Here is a 20,136-nt window from a genome sequence, read left to right on the forward strand (position 1 = left end):
ACGTCTGTTAAGGAGCCAAAAAATAGAATAATAATTTTATTATATCACTCCTACTTATCTAAGTAACCTAATGACTAAATTAATAAAATATGTTTTAAAAGTTGTGCAGCCACTTAAAAATTCTTAAACTTTCCAACCCAATAATTAATAGTAAAGGTAAAATAGGTATGAAATAGTAAATTATCTCTTATTTTTTGAAATTCGACAACTAAAAATGAATAACTAGTATACAGTAAAAATGGACAAAGGGAGTATTATTCAATCTTTACGCTACTGATCAACACCAAACTTCTAAAAGAATCATTAATTTTCGAGCCCGGAACTTTTTTAACCCAAAAAATAACGTTTGGAACCAAACTAACCCTTAAAAAAAAAAAAAAAAAAACTAGGCTTCACACACAGAATCTGTGCTTGAAAGGGACAAAGTGTACATTTACACTTTGGTCCTTTCACGCACAAAATCTGTGTGTGAAATCCTCTTTTTCCCGACCCCAATTTTTGTTCTTTGGAAATCAAACTCAAAATTAAGCTTTTTTCTGTACTTTGACCGAAGATTAGTCACGTTTCAAAACACTGGAATATAAATATTTTATATAGAACTTAATATTTTCTTTTAGCATAAAATAATGTTGGCTCATTACATCAAGTATACATATATGTTTGGATCATTGTTTTAGAGGTTGTAAAGTGCCTCGAAGTAAGTTTGGAAACTTGTTATCTTTAAGTTTTTTTTCGTACTTTGACCGAAGATTAGTCACGTTTCAAAACGTCAGAATACAAATATTTTATATAGAACTTAATATTTTTTTTAGTGTACAATAATATCGGCTCATTACATCAAGTATACATATACATTTGGATCGTTGTTTTAGGGGTTGTAAAGTGCTCTGAAGTAAGTTTGGGATGCACGGCGTGTAGTCAAATCAAGCATAAGGAGTAAATACACTTGTATTGCGCATTGAAATGCTGCGCAATATGAATTAATGTCTAATAAAAGGGTCAAATAATGCAGCATTGTATTGTCAAATCGGTCATTTATGTGTCATAAAAAAGTTGAAATTGGCATGCATGATGTATTGTCAAATCAAGCATGGGTGTCATAAAAAAGCTGAAATTGGCATGCATGATGTGTCGTCAAATCGGTCCTTTATGTGTGATAAAAAAGCTATAATTTTCAACCATGAGGTGTTGTCAAATCATGTTATATTGTGCATTGAAATGTTGCGCAATATGAATTAAATTCAAATAAAACAGTCAAAAAGTGTAGTACTATATATAACATGATTGACAAACAACTAGTATTCACTTTAAAACGAGTTATCATGACATTCTACACTCAATTTGGTAATCTTGATTCTATTACATGTTTTACCCTAGCAAACATATTTGAAGCAATGGGTAGGACATGGGAACTAGATGATGATGATTTTCATTACTCAAATAACCCTAACAAAAGATTCAGTCGAAAATACAATAAAACAATGAGAGAGGAGTGAAATTGGCGTGTTAGGGAGGCTGAAGCACTGGAGTAACAGTTAGCTTCAGTAGGGGTTAAACGCCCCAAAAAACGTGTTATGTCAATGCCTCGTGGAACTCCACAAGAGTTTAATTTTGCTCTTAATCGTTTTCGTAAAGAGAACAATCAGATGCAAATACATTACCATAGGGTAGAATATGGTGTACAATCTAACACAAGATTTAGATCCAAGTAGAATTCGGACTGTGAAATATCTGATGAAGATTAATATTTTTCTTATAATAAGGTAAGTAGGTAGGGTCATAAAGACCCCCCGGAGGGTACTTAGGGGTTTGCAACTATATAAGTAGCCCTTTCTTTTGTTATTAGACTACAACGTATTCAATGTCGAGTAGTAGAAACTGTCACGACCCAACTAGAGGCCATGACGGGTACTCAGAGCTGACTACCGAGCACCGCCTATCCTGCTGACTGTCATACTCAACCTGGGCATACATCATCCTTAATACAAACTTATCATGAAATAAGCTCCAAACATCTCCCAAAAACATCTATAAGCATAGGCCCATAGGGCTACAAAAATGATGTACAATATCTACAATGAAGGGGGTCACTTAGCATCTACAACCCACACATAAGTATCTACAAGCCTCTAACGGAAGTACTGATATCATAAGGACGGGACAGGACCCCGCCATGCCCCAAATATGTACACAAAAGAATATGCCAATAGGCTGCACCTCCGGAGTAGGGGGTGCCCCTGTACAACTGCTGAGTGAGCTCCTAAGCGTTTGCACCGTCTCTCTGTCTACCTGTGGGCATGAAAACAGCGTCCATCAAAGAAAGGACGTCTGTACGAACAATGTACTGAGTATGTAATGCATGAATAATGACATAATAAAGAGATAAGGAACATGGGGTAAAGAGATAACTTACACATATGATTGCCTCTTAAGGCGGATACCATGCATGCTAACTTTTACCTTTAAAACCACATCATAACACATATATATAGATATAAGTAAACTGTCTGAGTCACATATCATCACTAGCCCGCGTCCGGGATAGTCATCTCAAGCAGCCCACTAGTGGTGCTGCCCGTGCCATAAAGACACGATGTAATCATCCATAAGCCGCCCACTACGCTCACAATAGTGCTGCTGCCCGGCCGTATAGTCGTGGTGTAATCTTACATATACATAAGCTAAAGCATGCATGGAAGCTCAAATAAAAGTTATTATTCTATCAGAGTGACGTAAGGCCGGGAACCTTCGATTATGTTAGGGAAGCATCATCATTGCTATGCCTCGCCTTGAAAGAACTAATATCATGAGGTGAGGCAACAACAAGGGATAACATCAACGAAGTCATAAAATAAGATCATTAGTCTCGCAATAGCTTCAATTTTATAAGCTTTATAATCTCTAGAAATAGAATCATCGTCACTATCATAGAACATATCTCACAAGAAGCTCTTAAGAAACTTTAACTCTCATCTTTAGGGATGTAAAAAGGTCATGGGAATATAGAAAAGAAATCATAATATAGAAGTCATGCCTTTGAAAGAAGAGGACTAGCCTTACATACTTTTACATCTCTTCACAACGTTCTCCTTCCAAGCTTATGATTCTACATTCAAGAGAATTCGTACGAAGATTAGATAACCGAAAACATATTTAGGCCTTAAATAAAACAACTAAGGGCTAATGAAAATTGGGCAGCGTTTCCTTTTGTTTTTACAACTTTCTCCATATAATCAACAACTCCCAAATATCATTAACAACACCTAAGACATCATAATCAATAACTTCTTCAAGTTAAACATTATTCCATTCTTACAATGCCCTTCCAATGTCACCCATAACCATAACCATGACATAATACCATATTCATTCTCATATAATACTCTTTTAACATCATTTGCATCATTCACAACAAGATTACACTCATGGTATGTCAAGAACTACGACTCAAGTTAAGTTACCATTCAAGAATTCCACTATTTCCATATTTGAACTTCATGCTCTACTTTCTTCCATAACCCAAGTCTTTTAACTACTCAATATTCTTAGTAACATGAATTAAATGTGAAACTCACCTTTGATCACATAGGAATGGTATTTAGATGAAAATACCCCACTTGGAGAAAACCCTAGCTTCAACTCCAAAGGAATTTCTAGCTTCCATTAGCCCTAGCTAGCATCCTTGCACTTGTTTCCACAAATTTTTGGTATTTGATCTTTGATCTCCTTTGAGTTTGTGTTAATGGAGGGTATGGAATATTCTAGAGTTCTTGAGAGAGGTGGAGGAAATAAGAAAAAATGAGAAATTAGAACTCGGAACTTATATTTATACTTGTAAAAATCTGACCCGTAATGATTTTATACGGACACTTATACGGTCCGTATAAGTGATCATATAAGTCCATCAGTGATTGGTCCATTCTGTGACTGTTATACGGACCACTATACAGACCACTATACAGACCGTATAGTTGGTCGTATAACTCACCCTTTTCCGAAAATGCTCTCGTCGATTCGTTTGATCTCCAATCCTTATGGAACCTTCCTAACACTTGTTTAACACTTCATTAACGCTCCAAAGAATCTTATAACTCATCCTCAAGACCTTACTAAATAAACGTTGGCTCGATAATTACAAAACCTTTCCCAACCACAACTTATACTGCACTTTCCTTTGACGAACTTAGTCTCACCAATTCATATAACTCCAAATTCTTATCATATACACTTTAAAGCTACCAAATATCCTTCTTATGGTCATAAGAGCTCCATGTTCACCTTGTGCTTACATTAGTCTACTCACAGTATGACAATCCAAATTTTTCGAGGTGTAACAAAAACGCAGCTTGGTCTTTACTCCTTCCAAAAGAACCAAATAGCAGTGGTGATGAGAGTTCAAATCATAGCAGTTTTTCGAGTGATAACAGTGATTTCAAACTAGACGAATTGAATCCTCACCTTCTTATAGAGTGTAATGATGATTTCTGCAGTGTGAAATATTCAGATCCGCGAGAATATTATTACAGGTTATGCCGAGAATGGTCACATCGGCTTGCCGAATCAGAACGTCTTGTTCGTGACTTGGAAAATCTCAACGCTCCAATCCCAACAAGGTACTCAATAACCATGCCTCGAGCAGGTCCAGAAACTTGCGAGTTTGCCGTAAAAAGGATTAGAAAAGAAAACAACATAATGCTGGCAAGACGTTGTAGATTTTACATGCTAAAGTTGGCCGAAGAACAAGCATCATCAACCGGTAGAGGACTGACATCTCCTGGAAAAAAATATGTGTTAAGAGACCGCCAATATCGTTCTGAGGACGATATTGAGGACTTTTATTCTGATGACGATTAAGTCTATTTAGGCTCACTGTCTTAGATTATGGGTCATTTAAGTTTTGGACTAAGGCTGTTAATTTGTATTTTTATTTTATGATGAAGTCATCAATTTGAATTAGTTTGGCATGTTTTTAATTTGCTTTTATTGTTAAAGTCTATTATTAATTGACAATTTAACAAAGAAACACAAATAAATTAGCACATAAAGGATGCGGATTACATTATAGGGGAAAAAGTACAACTAGTAAAAAACATAATCCATAGAAATACTAAACTTAATAAACAAAATACATATAAATAATAAAAAACAACAAGATAGCACAAATAATCTTTCACAATTTAAGTTTTTCTTTCAAAGCTATTTTCTCGTGTTGAGCATCTCTAAGGTTAGCCCTGAGAAAAATTCGTTTTTTTTTTAACCAGTGAGCAAGACCTCCGAAAGTTCAATTTTTTCTTCAGTTTCCACAAGCTTAAATTGTGAGTCCAACTTAGCGGTATCTCTAGAGATACGTGAAGTCGCGGTATCTCTATCAAAAAGTGAATTTTTAAACTTCGCCGCCACAGTTTTATCCACGTGAATGCTATCTTCCTACCGAAAGTGTTTGCAACCGCCCATATCCGAAAAACATTACAAGAAAATTAGTTTTTTAAAGTAAAATATGTGGATAACGTGAATAAAAAACACTAAAAAATGTAAAAACACTTACTTCAGACACTTTACAACGCTAAAAACGGCGATCCGGATTATCTTGGGTCTTTGATGTTTTTAGTTTACAGTAATAACCGCATTCATAAATATTGGATTGTATGGCAAACTTTGAAGTTTCCGAACTTTGAGACATGTTTTTGGGAGTGCAAGAGTGTGTTGAAAGGGTGAAAATGGAGGAAATGAAAGAGAAGATTATGCTAGAAATGGGAGGCTTCTGGTGGGTTTTTGTTACGCCTTTCACGCACATATTATGTGCGTGAAGCCTAATTTGATTCTTTTTTTTTAAAGGGTTAGTTTGGTTCCAAACGTTATTTTTTGGGTTAAAAAAGTTCCACACTCTTAATTTTCACAATTACTTTGAATACTAGTCAAAATGACAAATTTGATTGATGGAGCCTATTCCTACTGTAATTTGGAAATTAAAAGGCACTCCAATCCTTTAAACCTTTAAACCCTTTTTTCTTCCAAAAATATTGGGTGGGACCTCTTCTTATAGATTTTTGCTTTAAAACGTTTGATTCTAAGACCATGCAAGAAGAAATGAACAAAAATTATATTTACCTCATTCTGAAATGCTATGCGGCAGCATAGACCCATTGGACTATGTAATACAATTTTAATCTAGTTAATAAGATAATTGCAAACATTACTAAACCACTTCTCCCCCAAAAAATAAACCTGACCCAATCCAGTTTTCATAAAAGAAACTTCGGTAAACAAAAGAAAAAACAAGAGAGAACTAGAGCCTAACTAAAGGAAAACCAAAAAAGTTTACAGAGCTAAGAGACCAGCTTTTGTATGTTCCATTTCCTCCTATCCCCAGCTTTTGTATGTTCCATTTCCTCTGTCCTCTGTGTTTGACAACCTCCTATTTACCTACAAAGCACCAAACAAGAAAAAACATGTTAAGGAAATTTATATTATAACTTTATATATAAGAGAGAAACAAAAGAAATTTATTTTAAAAAAGAAGAGCAAGAATTGCCAAATTTGGATTTTCAGCTATGAAAATCGGGCCAGATTGACATAGAAAATGTCAAAAAATAATGATAATCAATTAATCAGAATTCCGGAGTAGAAAGGCCAGTTGCAACAAGTCAACCCTAGCATTGCAAAAATTTCCTTTGTCGTTTGGTGAATCTTGAATGCCTCTCCCCAACACCCACATCGCAAAAGAGAATTTTCACAAAGTAAATTTTACCTTTTTTGACATTAATATATAATGAGCAAGCATGTGCTTTATCATCTTATTGCGGCTTTTATTTTCAACCAAAAAAAAAAAAGAAAAAGCGCATCTGGGACCTACACGAAGAAGTCAACCTAGCAGAGCCAAAGGTTCAAACTTTGACACGTCATCAGTAACAGCCTAGCTCATTGCCGTGACATTTTGTTTTGTTTTGTTGTAAATATGGGAGAGTCCAATGATTGTCCTGCTCGTCTCCATTTAAGTAGTTTGACTAGATAGGAGGTGAAGAAAATAAGAAAAACTTTTTGGATCTTATAATATAAAAATAATGATGCCTGTAATATAGTATCAAAATCTTGTTTGAATCTTAAACCAACCAAGTAAAATGTTTGAATTAGAGTCGCCAAATATATAAAAGGGATATTATTATTTAAATAATTTTTATAAGGAAAATAAGACACTTGAAACGGAAGGAGTTGACCACAGTAGCCACGTCCTTAGGTGTTGGACACCCAAGTGATCTGTTGGACCACCACTTATCCAAACCGAAGATAAGCAGTGTTTAAAAATAAAACTCAGCACTCACCAGCTGCTGTTTTTGGAAGACTTTTCGCACCTAAAATATCTATTCAAGAAGAAACCCAAGATCCATAAAAATGTATTCATATGGACCTTAGAAATGAACCAACGGTAAGAAGGTTATAACAAAGAAGTAGTTTCAGAACAAGCGCCTTTTTTGACCTACAGTGTATCATTTTACTAGCTATACTTCCCAGGATTATTCTTATCCATTGAAAGGAAGAAAAAGGACGGTATGTTGCATTCGGCATTCTCGGGAAAAAAAAAGTCGCATTTGTAAGCTAGTGAAATCTGTCATTTTTAAACCATTTACATAAACACTCTAGAGCCTTAAGAGGGATGAAGCCCCTAAATCATAAGATACGCCTCGCCGGAGTCCGTTAAGCCCATGCGAAAGGGTTAGTGATGTCAGATCCCACCAAGTATACAATGGAACTAAACCATACACGTCCTCCAATTTTAACTCTAAATTGCCTATACTAACAATGTATTCATCCCCTTCAAAGGGCGAGTCGAGTTTTGGAACATGAAGATGATTTGTATATGCAACAGTAGATTCGAGCTCAATAAAGTTCTGCCTAACGAACATGGAAAATAAGCACTAAGGGATCTCATCTATTTGATTGAAAGACATCTATAGTGATCCAACAAACCATGATGTTAAGTTATTACCAGCAAACAGTTTTTCAGGAACACAGTTATGTCTCATATAATAGTGAATCATATTATAGTTTAAAAGGCACTCTTTCATTTCTAGTTCTTATCAATCCATTTTCTTAAGCTTACAAAGTTCTCATACTACCATTTATCCACATCCTTTTGCTATTTTGCTTTGCACTAAAGGAGAGTTGGAAATTATCATTCTTATGTGACGACTCTTTTGCCTAACCCAAACTTGAATTTTCGTGGTTTATTAAAGCAAGCTAATCTACAATCGCCTGAAAAGCCAAAAATCCTCCGAAGGGACCTGAATCTGGAGAATAGACTCAGTTACTTAAGAACCTGCTTAGCTTCTAGCCTATCAACTTTGATAATGATTTAGTTTGCTGTACTCGCATCACATTGTCGAAGAGGTGCATCAACAATAGTTTTCGACTATATAGTTTGTGGTTTTCTTTGGGGTGCGGGTGGGGAGAAGCAAGCGACCAGAGCCACTAATTTCAGAGAACATTAACTGATTGAATCTGATCCATTATTGACTTGGCAGATAACATTTCAACCGTCTGCAGGTTTGTTAAAACTAATTGCAGACACACATAGCTGTATCCATTTATTCATGTAGTTGTAAAAGATGTATTCCATTTACTTTGTAGCGGTGTGGAAAGGTAAAAACGATTACCTCTTCTTTTATTTGCGTGTTTTTTTGGCTCTAATAGGTAAAAAGAGAACTGTGACTTCTTGTTGTCTGGATATAGAGAATTATATTACTGAAAATATATTCATCAATATTTGCCTACTGCTCTTTCGTAGAGTTTTGGGTATTTGTAATGAGTTTGTATCTCACATATCTTAGTATATTTTTAAAATATACATATTAAAGAACAGGCATATTTAATATGCAGGAATATATGTTTCAGGATTCAGTCGAATTGTAGGTCCATAACGCCAATTTACAACTCAATCCAAAAAAGGTTCCTTAAAGCTCAACTTAGTAATGGTAAGCATTTGTTATTTGAATTCTAATAATAGCAAAATATAAATACACTACAGTCGAAATACTGAATCTCATCATATCTTAAAGTAAGCTACAATATCATATGAGTATAAACCACCAAGCTATGTAATCCTAACTAATGCATATAAACAATGTTAGACCGAAATAAAAGTAGCAGCAAAAATTTGGTGAAAAAGTATCCAAATGTGAGAAAATGGGATAATCACACAGGCAAAAACGAAAAAAATGCTCACACTAAACCAATAAGACCATGGCAGCACAGTATTTAACAAATCATATTATGTCAGTTTGAAGCACATAAAGGCGAAGCTCTAAAAATGTTAAACTAATGAACATGGCAAAGACAAGCAATAGATATAAATGGTCATACTGAAGAAAAGAGACTGCCTCACAATAAAAAGGATGTCACAGGAAAAGAGAGGATCAAAACTGAGGTTCACCTGATCTACAGAATACAGAGCATGAAGGGAAAAGGCCAATAAGTCCAGAATACAACTGCTACTCCACCACTAACGCTCAACCTAAACATGGAGGCCTGCTACAAGCCGTACATGCTAGACATCTATGACCCACCGAGAAACCAATTGAATATGGAGTCTTCTTGTAATGTCAATGAATCATTTTGACTTGTCTCGTTTACTTTCTCCTATTAAAATAACTATACGTCACTCTTGGACAATTTCTCACAAGATTAGAGAGAACCTCCAATAATAACCATTTTCACAAGCAAACCTTCCAACTTTCACAATCTTTCGGCAACCATTAAAGCTTTCATTTCTACAAAACTTATCATTGATACTAAACTTTACACCAAAACCATCACGAATCTAGATTTAGACTTTTCATCTCCAGGCCTACAGATACTGAAGATCTACACTTCCAAAGAGAATTACTATCTAGAGCGTTGATCCTCTCTCTTTCCAAGGACAGTGGCAGTTGTTTTTTTTAATAAAAAAAGGGATAAAAGAGATGAACTAGACACTGAAACCACACAACTAGTTAGAAAGATGGGAGAGAACACATTAAGCACAAAAATAGCTCGAAGGAAAAATAAAAAGCAATCCACAAATCAAGAGTTGAACGGTTACCTAGCTCAAGGAGATCTTCTCAATGACTGCCCGACCCTTGCCCACTTTGACTATTTGGCTTCTGCTGGTGTATCTTCGACAAGAGATTAGCTGCGAACATTAGAGTTGCCTGGTAGCGTTCGTTCTTGTCACCCTCTGCATCCGATCCCTCCGGTACTGACCCATAAAGTGCTGATTGCAACTGCTGCATTTGAGTTGTAAGCCCCATCCCAGAGGCAACAGGCATGCCAGCTTGTGGCTGGGAAACATTAGCACTATGGTTGGGCAATGAAGCAACATTTGTTGGTTGTTGAGGAAAAGATGAACCATAATGTCCTAAGGCATCTGTGCCATGAGCTATCCCAGAACCACTCACAGCATCTTGATGTCTTCCAAACTGAAGTTGCCGATCAACATGGGGCTGGGCTGAGAGCTGTGCACCTTGAGGAATGATGGTCAATGTCTGAGGAGGACCGCCTTGTGGTTGCAAGTTGAGATTATGCTCTTGCATTTGGCTAAAACTAGTAGCCCCTTGAGAATAAGGGTTAGGCGTGTTCAAGACTTGCGGATTAGCTTGAGGCTGTGAGAAAACTTGTGTTTGGTTGTTAAACTGGCTGCCAAACTGTGCCATGTGATCGGCAGCTTGACCAGGAGCTTGCTGTTCATATCTCCAAGACTGTTGCTGCACTTTGCCCGGTGCAACAGCAACATCTGGTGCAGGCATACCAGCAGAAGCTCCTGCAGGCACGGTTGTTCCTTCCACACTTGATAACTTGTTAGCTGGTAGCATCTTTGCTAGGGTTGCAATAAGTTCAGGTGTTAAAGAGACCCCAGCTTGGGTTGGTGCTGCAGTATTGCCTTGGTGTACAGGATTCCCAGGGTATGCTGCAGTATTAATTGGTTGCACAGGATTTGTGGGGTGTGCATCACTTGGAGAAGCAAATTCTTTAAAAGGCAGCTTCGGATCTTCTCGGGTAACCTGATTATAGTTCATTTGTGAAACCCTTTCCACGGATGGCATTGCATCATACGCAGCTTGAGAAGATGTTATCCGCGGTGCATCGACATATTGAGGTTGATTGGTCTCTGGTGGCAAGGATGTGCCACTAGGTACATGATGTGCAAACTTTAAAACCACCCCATAAAGACGTTCTGGACCAACAACTTTCAGAACTTTCCTAAGAAAGTCAGAAGGTGGAACCAAGAACAAGGTGGTTCCATCATCAAATCTTGCAACCCCAGCACGATCCTTTGAACCGAGGTACCTCAGGAATTCTGTATATGAAGCAAAATCCTGTTCACTATCAGGCAAGAAGTACACAACATTGAACCCAACAGCATCCGCGTAGTGTTTACTTAGCATTTCCAATCCTGTTTTCGCAGAGCAATTGACTACCTCAGGACTGCCGACAAAAAAAAAATGTCAGCATTTGAGTGCTATATAACAAGATTTAAGCATATTAGACCTATTAAAAGTAAGACGGTGCGTGCAACTGAATGAGGAAAAAACAATAAGATATATATATATATATATATATATTAGTTCCAAATTAGTTGTGCCAAAGACCCATAAATCTTATTTATAAGAAGAAAGCTAATCCTGGAATTTCAATCAGCCAAAGAAGGATCATACATATGCCTGTGCTAACAGCCGTTCTTGACAGAATTTAGGAATGAGTTTCATAATGAATTCTGTGGACAACTCCTCCCCCCCCCCCCCCCCCTCCTCCTCTTAGAGACCAGTTGAAAAACAAACTCGGAAAGATGATAACTGACTGACCACAACAAGCTGAGAAATCTGGAAATAATGTTAAATCATAGAGGCAATTCAAATACTGATCTTTCCCTCAAGAAGCAACAACGTAAGAAACAAAACTATACTTACATCTCAGATTCTATGCTTTCCCCAATAGGAACACAGCGAGCGTGACACACAGGTGTTCCACCCTTGGCAATAACGCCACGCCATACATAGCCATGTCCTGAATGGCCCTGTGCGGGAGTAGATCTTGCATCTAGAGTACCAACAGTTACAGGACCTGATGGAACATTGTTACCAAATGGACTATCATAAGCCCCATCAACCCTTGATCTTTTTGTTTCTCTTGGAAGTTGGCTAGAATCAAATACATCCCAGCCAGGTATGGCAGATCTACTAGATGGAGAAGAAAGCATTCCAGGTGTTGGAGATGCCTGCTTCCAGTTTGGACCCCTCATCATATCATGAGGGCTTGCATCCCGCAACTTATGGGGCATTGGCAAATCAGAAAGTTCTGGGCCTGAAATGACAGGGTCAAACCTGCCTTGCATACCCAGAGGCCTAGCTGGGACATCAGGACCATGACTGCCATAAGGTGGCAAACGTCCAGAAGCCAACATAGGCTGATTATGGCCAAACATGCCCATCTGTGCCGGTTGGAATGGATTTTCGTTGGGGTAAAAGTCAGGTGCAGGGCCCATAATTGAAGGCTGATACTCCAAGAAATCTCTGCCAGGTGCAGCACCACTGCTTGAATATTCAATTGTGATTCTGGAATCATTGAAAAGCTTGCCCTGCAAGCCCTCTTTAGCACGTTGGGCTTCCTCCACGCTTCTAAATTCAACCAATGAGTAATTCCTATCATAAAATGTTTTTATTCCATCAATCTCACCAAACAAAATCATAGCATTGTGTAGCATGTCTTCATCAACATGGACAGAGGGAGGATAACTTATACACAAAACTTTACTAGGTTGTCCATCTACTCTTTGTCCCGCTGGCAACTGAAATGGCTGCGCAAAAGAAGATCAAGTGAACATTAGGACTAACAAATATGCATAGTTCATTCAAACAATAGAACGATGTAAACAACCTAATTTTCCTTCTTTTTTCTTTTGTTTTTTGATAAGGTAAGGTAATTTTATTAGCATAGGTACAAAGTAGGTATCAAACAGTACAAAAGTAGGACAGATTACAGTCCTACACAACAACAGACTCAAACATATCCAGTGTTTCTAGCACACTAGGTATAAACTTTTCTAACAACCAGAAAACTAAATTCTGAGTTAACCACCTAATTCTCCAAATGGCGTATCTCTACTAATCATAACCACTGGCTAACCACCTAGTTCCATAATGATATTTCTCTACTAACCACTGGCTTCAGCAAATGACACACACCACCCAACTTTGTCCATGGATGCAATCATGCAAAAATATCAACAGGTTGTTTGTTTGGCCACATAAGGGAAGTTAATCCCATCATAAAATTCCATGTAACTAATACAAGGTAGTTTGCAACTTAAAACTCTCCAATGTATTCTCTCCATAATCTATACAACTTTTGGTTTCGGCATAAAACTCTAACTCATGCAGCCTTTGGTTTGTATTATTAAACTCACATTACTCGTAAGGAAATAACTTGTGCCAAAATCTATGTATTATATTATGCAGGATAGAAAGGGATAGGATTATGCATAAATACTTGGATAAACGTATCTCCTTAAACTAGGCAATCTCTACGTAACAATCCCTAAATTATTATTCATCAACTCACACCATATAACAATCCTACATTAACATTCACCACATAACAAATCTTACATCATTATCACCACACAACAAATTCTATATTATTATTCACCACATAAAAAATCATTTTTATTATTTACCAGATGAAAGATCATATGTTAGGATTCACCACATAATAATCCATGTACTATAATCTGTTTTACCAAACGACTTAAAAGAAAAAAAATGGAAATCTTTCAAAGACAAAGGAGCATTACATGTTGCCTCTTGAAGCCAGCATGCATGGGATCAGAGTAGCTCCTGACAAAATCTTGAGGCATAAGCCGAGAGTCAGGATGGCCAATGCTCCTATTGGGATACTGTCCATCCCTCATTTCCCGAAACTCCGGTCCTTGCTCCTGAAAGATTTAAGATAGCATCATATTAAATGGAAGCATGCAAGACAAATATCCACAAATCAACGAGAAGATTACAGGGTGATCCCAAAAGTTGTGCTAGCAAGAAACGATCAATCAATCAACTATGCTTCAACCCAAACTCGTTTGTTCTGGTTATATGTGTCTTTTACATCCTTTTTTTTTCCAACTTATAAATCCATTTCAATCTATTCAGGAATGCCATGCAATGTAGGCAAGCCCATAGAACTCGGTATTCATAAACTTCATCAAATTAGATGGTATTCATAAACTTCATCAAATTAGATTATTCTTAGCTTGTTATCAATCTACCATGACCCTCCTCATTTATTCAAACGTTGGACCTACTATGCTTTGCTAAGCTTACATGCACAGAGTTTACCACACCTTGCCTTCACCAAACACTAAGAATGTCCTTTCCTCTTCAAGTCAGTCTCTGATTCTTACGACTTACAGATTAGATTCTATATGCCTTACACCAGCAAGGTCACTGTCGCGCAAAAGAAATTCCGTATAGACACCAAACCTCATTTACCAAAGCTAAAACCAACATTCTTAAGGTGACATGCATCTACTTCCATATCATAATATATTTTTCCCTCTACAGAATGTAGCACTCCAGAAATGAATCAAACCTCTACAGTAAGAGTAAACCTTGCTGTAGAGAAAACAACTTACTCTTCTCGTAGGTTGTGACCTGAGATAATCCACGCGAATCTGTTCACCTCCGAATTTTCTTCCGTTCATGTGCTTCAGCGCTTCTGCTGCGTCTTCTAGTCTAGCAAAATCAACGTATGCGGTGTTGCGATCCCTGATGAACTTAAATTCTTGAATTTTACCAAATCCCTTGAATTGGTCTTCTAATTCTTCTTTTGACACAGACTTGCCAATCCCAGCTACCCACAAACTTTTGCACGGCTTTGCCTGCAAACCATGACAGCATAACTGTTGTTAGACCAACTGCCTGACACAGTGCAATGGACAATGAGAACCACAGCAGAACAAGTTACAGACAAGTAATCTAGTGTATGCAAGAAGAATCATGCCGGGCAAATAAACCAGCACTTTGACAACTATAACAAAATCATAAATGTATTCAGTCATTATATTCAGTCATTAAGTGATAAGAGTTGAGGTACCCATAGCAGTAACGGAACTCCACGCACATACAACACACAACAATTATTAAACCATAAGGCATAGTGTTACAGAAACTCCAGACGCACAGAAAACACACAGTGCAGAATTTACCACCAAAAATGACTATCAAGATTAAGTACAAGGGAGCTTCACAGAAATCTCCAAGTTAATTTAGCATTCGCATAATAGTCTGTAACATTCGTTAATTATCCCAAAACACTTCAATGCAATATATAATGGCCAAAATCACAATCCCAACAAACAGATGAATTCTAAGTTGAGTGACATTGAAGTACTACTAGACAGTCCATGTGAGGCTAAGTACCTCGTGCCCAGATAGTTGACATGATTGTATGTGGTTAACCAGTTCTAATACATTGAGGTCAATATAAGGAGGAAACAGTCAAGCTTAGGAACAATTTATTTGAATATTTTATTTTCCCACAAGTAATCTATAATAAATCATGAAACTAACCCTCCATCCTCGTGATAATGTACAGATCAAAGTTGCGAACAAGACAAATTAGGGAAACACCATTTTAAGGGGTATAGCTGGTGTAGTTATATGTATGGACGTGTTCTTTGTCTGTTCCAAGTAGATATCGTTTCCATGACGTCTATAGTTCAGTTTGACTCCTTCCCACACTATCCATACACGTATGCATCTTTTACCAACCAATCCACTTAATAAGCAGATCACTTAAGGATCCCAAAGGAACCAGCTACCTCTGAAGTGGCATGCATTTAGTATGCAAGGAGATTAGGAAATACGTGGAGATTCCTGCCAAATTTATCAAAACTAGAAAAAGATATAGCCTCCTGTGAGGGATAAACATATCATTGATTTGAAGAGAGAGCGAGCTCTCTAGTGACTAGTCACCAGAAGTGCATGTAATCCAACAAAAGTTGTAGTTGAGAAGTTTCATTTTTGGTGCTATATGTTCATTTTTCCTATTTCCTTAGCAACTATCAGCTCTTGGTAAAGTTCATAACCTCCTTTTTGAATATCCAGCTAGACCTTTTAGCTATTGGAATTGTAAAATTTGTATCACTAGACACCCTCTACATCCAAACTTCACACCCCTTTGATGTCACATAAGTAAATGCAGGGAGTCACTATACATGCATAAAATTTGGTTTATCCCAGACACGTTTATTACTAAATAGCATATCTTAACTTTGCTTCAGCTGCCTATTTTTATGGAAGGACTGGTTCTCTTCTATTTAGTAGCAAGTATCTCTAAATAGGTGACAAATCAGGATCATTTTTCAGAAAATTAATGAATTCTTGGTCATACTTTCGAAATGTGTAAAAAATCTCCTAAACTTCATTTCCAGGAATGCTTATACAAATCATTATTTTCATAGGTTTACAAATAACGCCTAAACATTCACTGCATATTGTTCCCTCTTTTTTTTACGGTGGGGGTTAGAGACATGATATTCATTGCAACGATAAGTGAAACCTTGTCATACCAACTTGTATTGGACTTTCTTTACATATAGATATGACTTGTGGAGAAAAGGCATTCGTCTCTAAAAGGTTGTTCATCCATTTACTATACTTTTAACAAGTAATCAATGTTTGCTAGAGTAAAACTGTATAAAAAATTATAGGCAATTTGAGTTTTTATATGCCTATACAACTCTTCAACTAAAATTAGCGTGTGTTGTACAACTACACCTACAAGCTGAATTCAACGTCCTTTAGAAGTTTGAACACTTGAGAAAGGATTTGGATTTTGGACTCAACTTCACGTTGCAATTGTTTTTTATTTATGACGGTAGCGCATCTGTCGGGGGGTTTTCAATTGGATAGCGGTTCTCCAAAAATCTGCATTAACGCATACATATCAAAAAAACAAATAGTGCCTATTTTTCGCAGATCGTGCTCGTGGTCTGGGATGCTTGAAGCGGTCGATACCAATACAAATATGCTCTTCTAGAATTGATTTATCCTTTTTGGTTATCTTAATGATGATTATATATCTGACCATGTTTTCTACATATTGGATCTTAAAGCCTGTTTAGATGTGAATTATTTCAGGTGCTTTTACAACAAAATAGTTTTGAGGCACTTTTAGAGTATTTGGATAAGATAAAAAAGTGTTTTTAAACACTCATTTTTAAGCCGAAATAACAAAGATAAGTCAAGCCATAAGTTATAAGCCCATCCAAACAGGCCCTTAAATATAAAATCCACACAAGGATCCCAAATTTTGTTGTTGTTGTTGAGCACGTTTTGAAGTCTAAATTTCAACATTTTACCCTGAGGAAATCGCTTCTACAGCCACTTAATAATATCAGATCTCTTATGTGTCATTTTCAAATTTCTTATGTGTAAATGAATATCTCTTATAAAAACTAAGGAGGACGTAAAACTATGAACAAATTTGTAAAGAACTACAAAACCAATCAAGCGCTTTAATCTGTGCAGCTACTTATCAACAATCTCGAGAAAAGCTAATTGTCTTATGAATTAATCTGATTTTGTTCAATTAACAAGTTTTAATATAACAATCACATTTCGTTTCTTCTTCAACAAATAGATCGGCCAATTGAATACGAGACGCATAGATGTTGCAGAGGAACTGAATACGAGAGACGCATAGATGTTGCAAAATTTAGATTTTCAGATTTATCGAAACGATAATTAGCACGTATTTTTGATACATTGCTTCTCTCTTTGTTCATCGCATTCCATCAAAATCCGCACATTTCTCTAAATTTTGTTCTTTCATTTACTAACAAGTAAGAAGGAAAAAACTGTGATTCTTTTCTTCCTACTTTATTTCATTTATTTATATCTTTTTTCTATTACCTAAGCACCTACTCCCTTTCTCTAAATTTATACGGCACCATTCCAATTTCGAGCGTTGATTTTGATCGTGAATTCACGTATGAAACTTTTAACATTTTTGAAATAAAATTTATATATTTACAAGAATGTAATTTAAAATATTTGAAAAAATTATTATCATAGAAAGACTAGTTTGAGTCTCGAGATCCGAAAGGTAACACATAAATTGGTACGGAGAATACTCCATTCCTCGCGGATCTCGTTTGGCTGGTTTTTTTTTTTTAATGTTTTAAATTAATTTTGAGTGCTCGGAAAAAGGCAAGGAGTGGAAAACACAAGGTGGAACTTCACTAACAAAAATGAACAAATAAAACAAGAAAAATGGATCCGAATCAAAAACAGGTTAACAAAAACACAAACCGGCTTTGCGAATTCGATCCTAAGCGCGTTTCCATGAAAGAAGGATCCTTGAAGCGCATCTTTAGCCTCCTTAGCATCATTCATATTTTTGAAATACAGAAAACCGAAACCGCGAGACGAATATGATGTTACGCTATCAATCGGACCGTATTTCTGGAAAAGTGACGTCAGATCTGCATCGGTGACGTCCGCTGCTAGGTTACCTACCCATAGATTGTTAGACGGAGTTTCTACCGGCGGCGCCATTATTCAAACCCTAGATAACTTAACTCAACACCAAACAAGAAAACCTAAGGGAAAAAAAATCGAGAATTTGGGGAAACGAGAAAAGAGAGAAGATAAATTAGAAGAAGAAGCGATTGAGTATGGAGAGATTTGTGAATGGCGCTTCCGTTATGTTATCTTAGAGGAGGAGGAGGAGGAGAGGCGATGATTGCAAAGAGGGGATTATGTGAATCCAAAAGTTATATATGTGGTCATAGCTGTTTCGGTTGTATGAGCCCTTTCGGTTGTATGAGCCCCTTTGCATTGCCTTATAAGTTATTTTCATTTTTTTTTGTGTTTGGCTAGCGAGCTTAAAGTCATTTTGTGTTTATAATAAGCTTAAAAAAATAATTGGGCTCATTTGACTTAGCTTATCTAAAACAACTTATAAGCTGAAAGTCAAAAAAAAAAAGTTAGACTATCCCAACTTATTTTTTTTAGCTTATAAGCTGTTTGCAGCTTATAGGCATAAGTCCATCAGTAATTGGTCCATTCTGTGACTGTTATACGAACCACTATACAGACCATATAGTTGGTCGTATAACTCACCCTTTTCCGAAGATGCTCTCATCGATTCGTTTGATCTCCAATCCTTATGGAACATTCCTAACACTTGTTTAACACTTCATTAACGCTCCAAGGAATCTTATAACTCATCCTCAAGACCTTACTAAATTATTTTATTTATCTGTAAAAAAAAAAAATTATCCGCCATAAAAACAACAAAACAACAAATTATTATTTTATTTGTTCGCCAACTTTGACATAAAATATACAAATTATTTATCACCATAAAACAACAAAAAATAAAATTAATTTGATATGAACAAAAATAAGAATATAAAACACGTCATAAAAAATAATTAAAAAAATATACTTGCGCATGAGACAGATCTGAGCCTCAATTGTCATTTTATAAAGAAAAAGAGAAAAAGACGAAAATAATTATTAAAAAATACTTAAAAATAACTAATAAAGAGGTGTGTTAGTTTAATGGCAAACATGAGCCAAAAAAGTTAGCGAACGGGTATCTTTAGCAAAGTAGGGATAGTCTGATACGCTCAAATTACACTAGTTAATAGCATAAAGGGGACGCTGTCAAATATAGTAACCCAACTAGGTTAGGGTCGAATCCCACAGGAAATATGGTGTGAAAAGTTTACTAAACGATTATTATACTAATCTTCCGGTTCTAGTGTATTCCAGAAAAAGGGTTTTATAAGAGTTTTGGTTTGTGAACTAATTTAGAGTGACCAGTAATTGAGTTGTAAATATATGGGTAAAAAGGACCAAGGTTGTGTCCTCGTCAGATAAAGTGTATGATCATGGGTCTTGATTTTGATATACATCTAATGGATCATCGTATGAATGCACTTAACCTCTATGTGAATCTAGACTATTTGCCAATAAGAAAAGATTATTTCTTTCTATGTTTTTCCCAAATATAAGAAAGTATGCATGAAGAACGGTTAATTATGCCAAGTAAATTCCTCTTATTCCTAAGTGGATTTATTAAACAAGGTTTAAAGCC

The 20,136-nt window shown here is 36.4% G+C and overlaps 1 protein-coding gene across 1 annotated transcript; it reads right to left on the reverse strand.

The window, feature by feature from the left end:
• Positions 1 to 6,083: 6,083 nt before the first annotated feature.
• LOC132643583 (flowering time control protein FPA) lies at positions 6,084 to 18,830 on the reverse strand. The gene is made up of 6 exons (XM_060360048.1): positions 18,342 to 18,830; positions 14,660 to 14,905; positions 13,823 to 13,963; positions 11,940 to 12,826; positions 10,076 to 11,457; positions 6,084 to 6,423 (listed from the first exon to the last, which is right to left on the reverse strand). Exons 1-5 carry the CDS (start codon positions 18,585 to 18,587, stop codon positions 10,095 to 10,097), a joined length of 2,883 nt encoding a protein of 960 aa, XP_060216031.1. The 5' UTR covers positions 18,588 to 18,830; the 3' UTR covers positions 6,084 to 6,423; positions 10,076 to 10,094.
• Between the last annotated feature and the right edge of the window lie 1,306 nt (positions 18,831 to 20,136).

This window comes from Lycium barbarum, chromosome 1 (genome assembly GCF_019175385.1).
Source record: "Lycium barbarum isolate Lr01 chromosome 1, ASM1917538v2, whole genome shotgun sequence".
Classification (NCBI taxonomy): Eukaryota; Viridiplantae; Streptophyta; class Magnoliopsida; order Solanales; family Solanaceae; genus Lycium; species Lycium barbarum.

Bases quoted from the DNA above. Each gene is read 5' to 3' on its own strand.
- LOC132643583 (XM_060360048.1), bottom strand. From the start codon at position 18,587: ATGGCGCCGCCGGTAGAAACTCCGTCTAACAATCTATGGGTAGGTAAC. The intron at 14,906-18,341 runs GTTTGTGTTTTT...CATGGTTTGCAG, and splicing joins GGATCGAATTCGCAAAGCCG to GCAAAGCCGTGCAAAAGTTT. The intron at 11,458-11,939 runs GTAAGTATAGTT...TTTTGTCGGCAG, and splicing joins GAAAGCATAGAATCTGAGAT to TCCTGAGGTAGTCAATTGCT.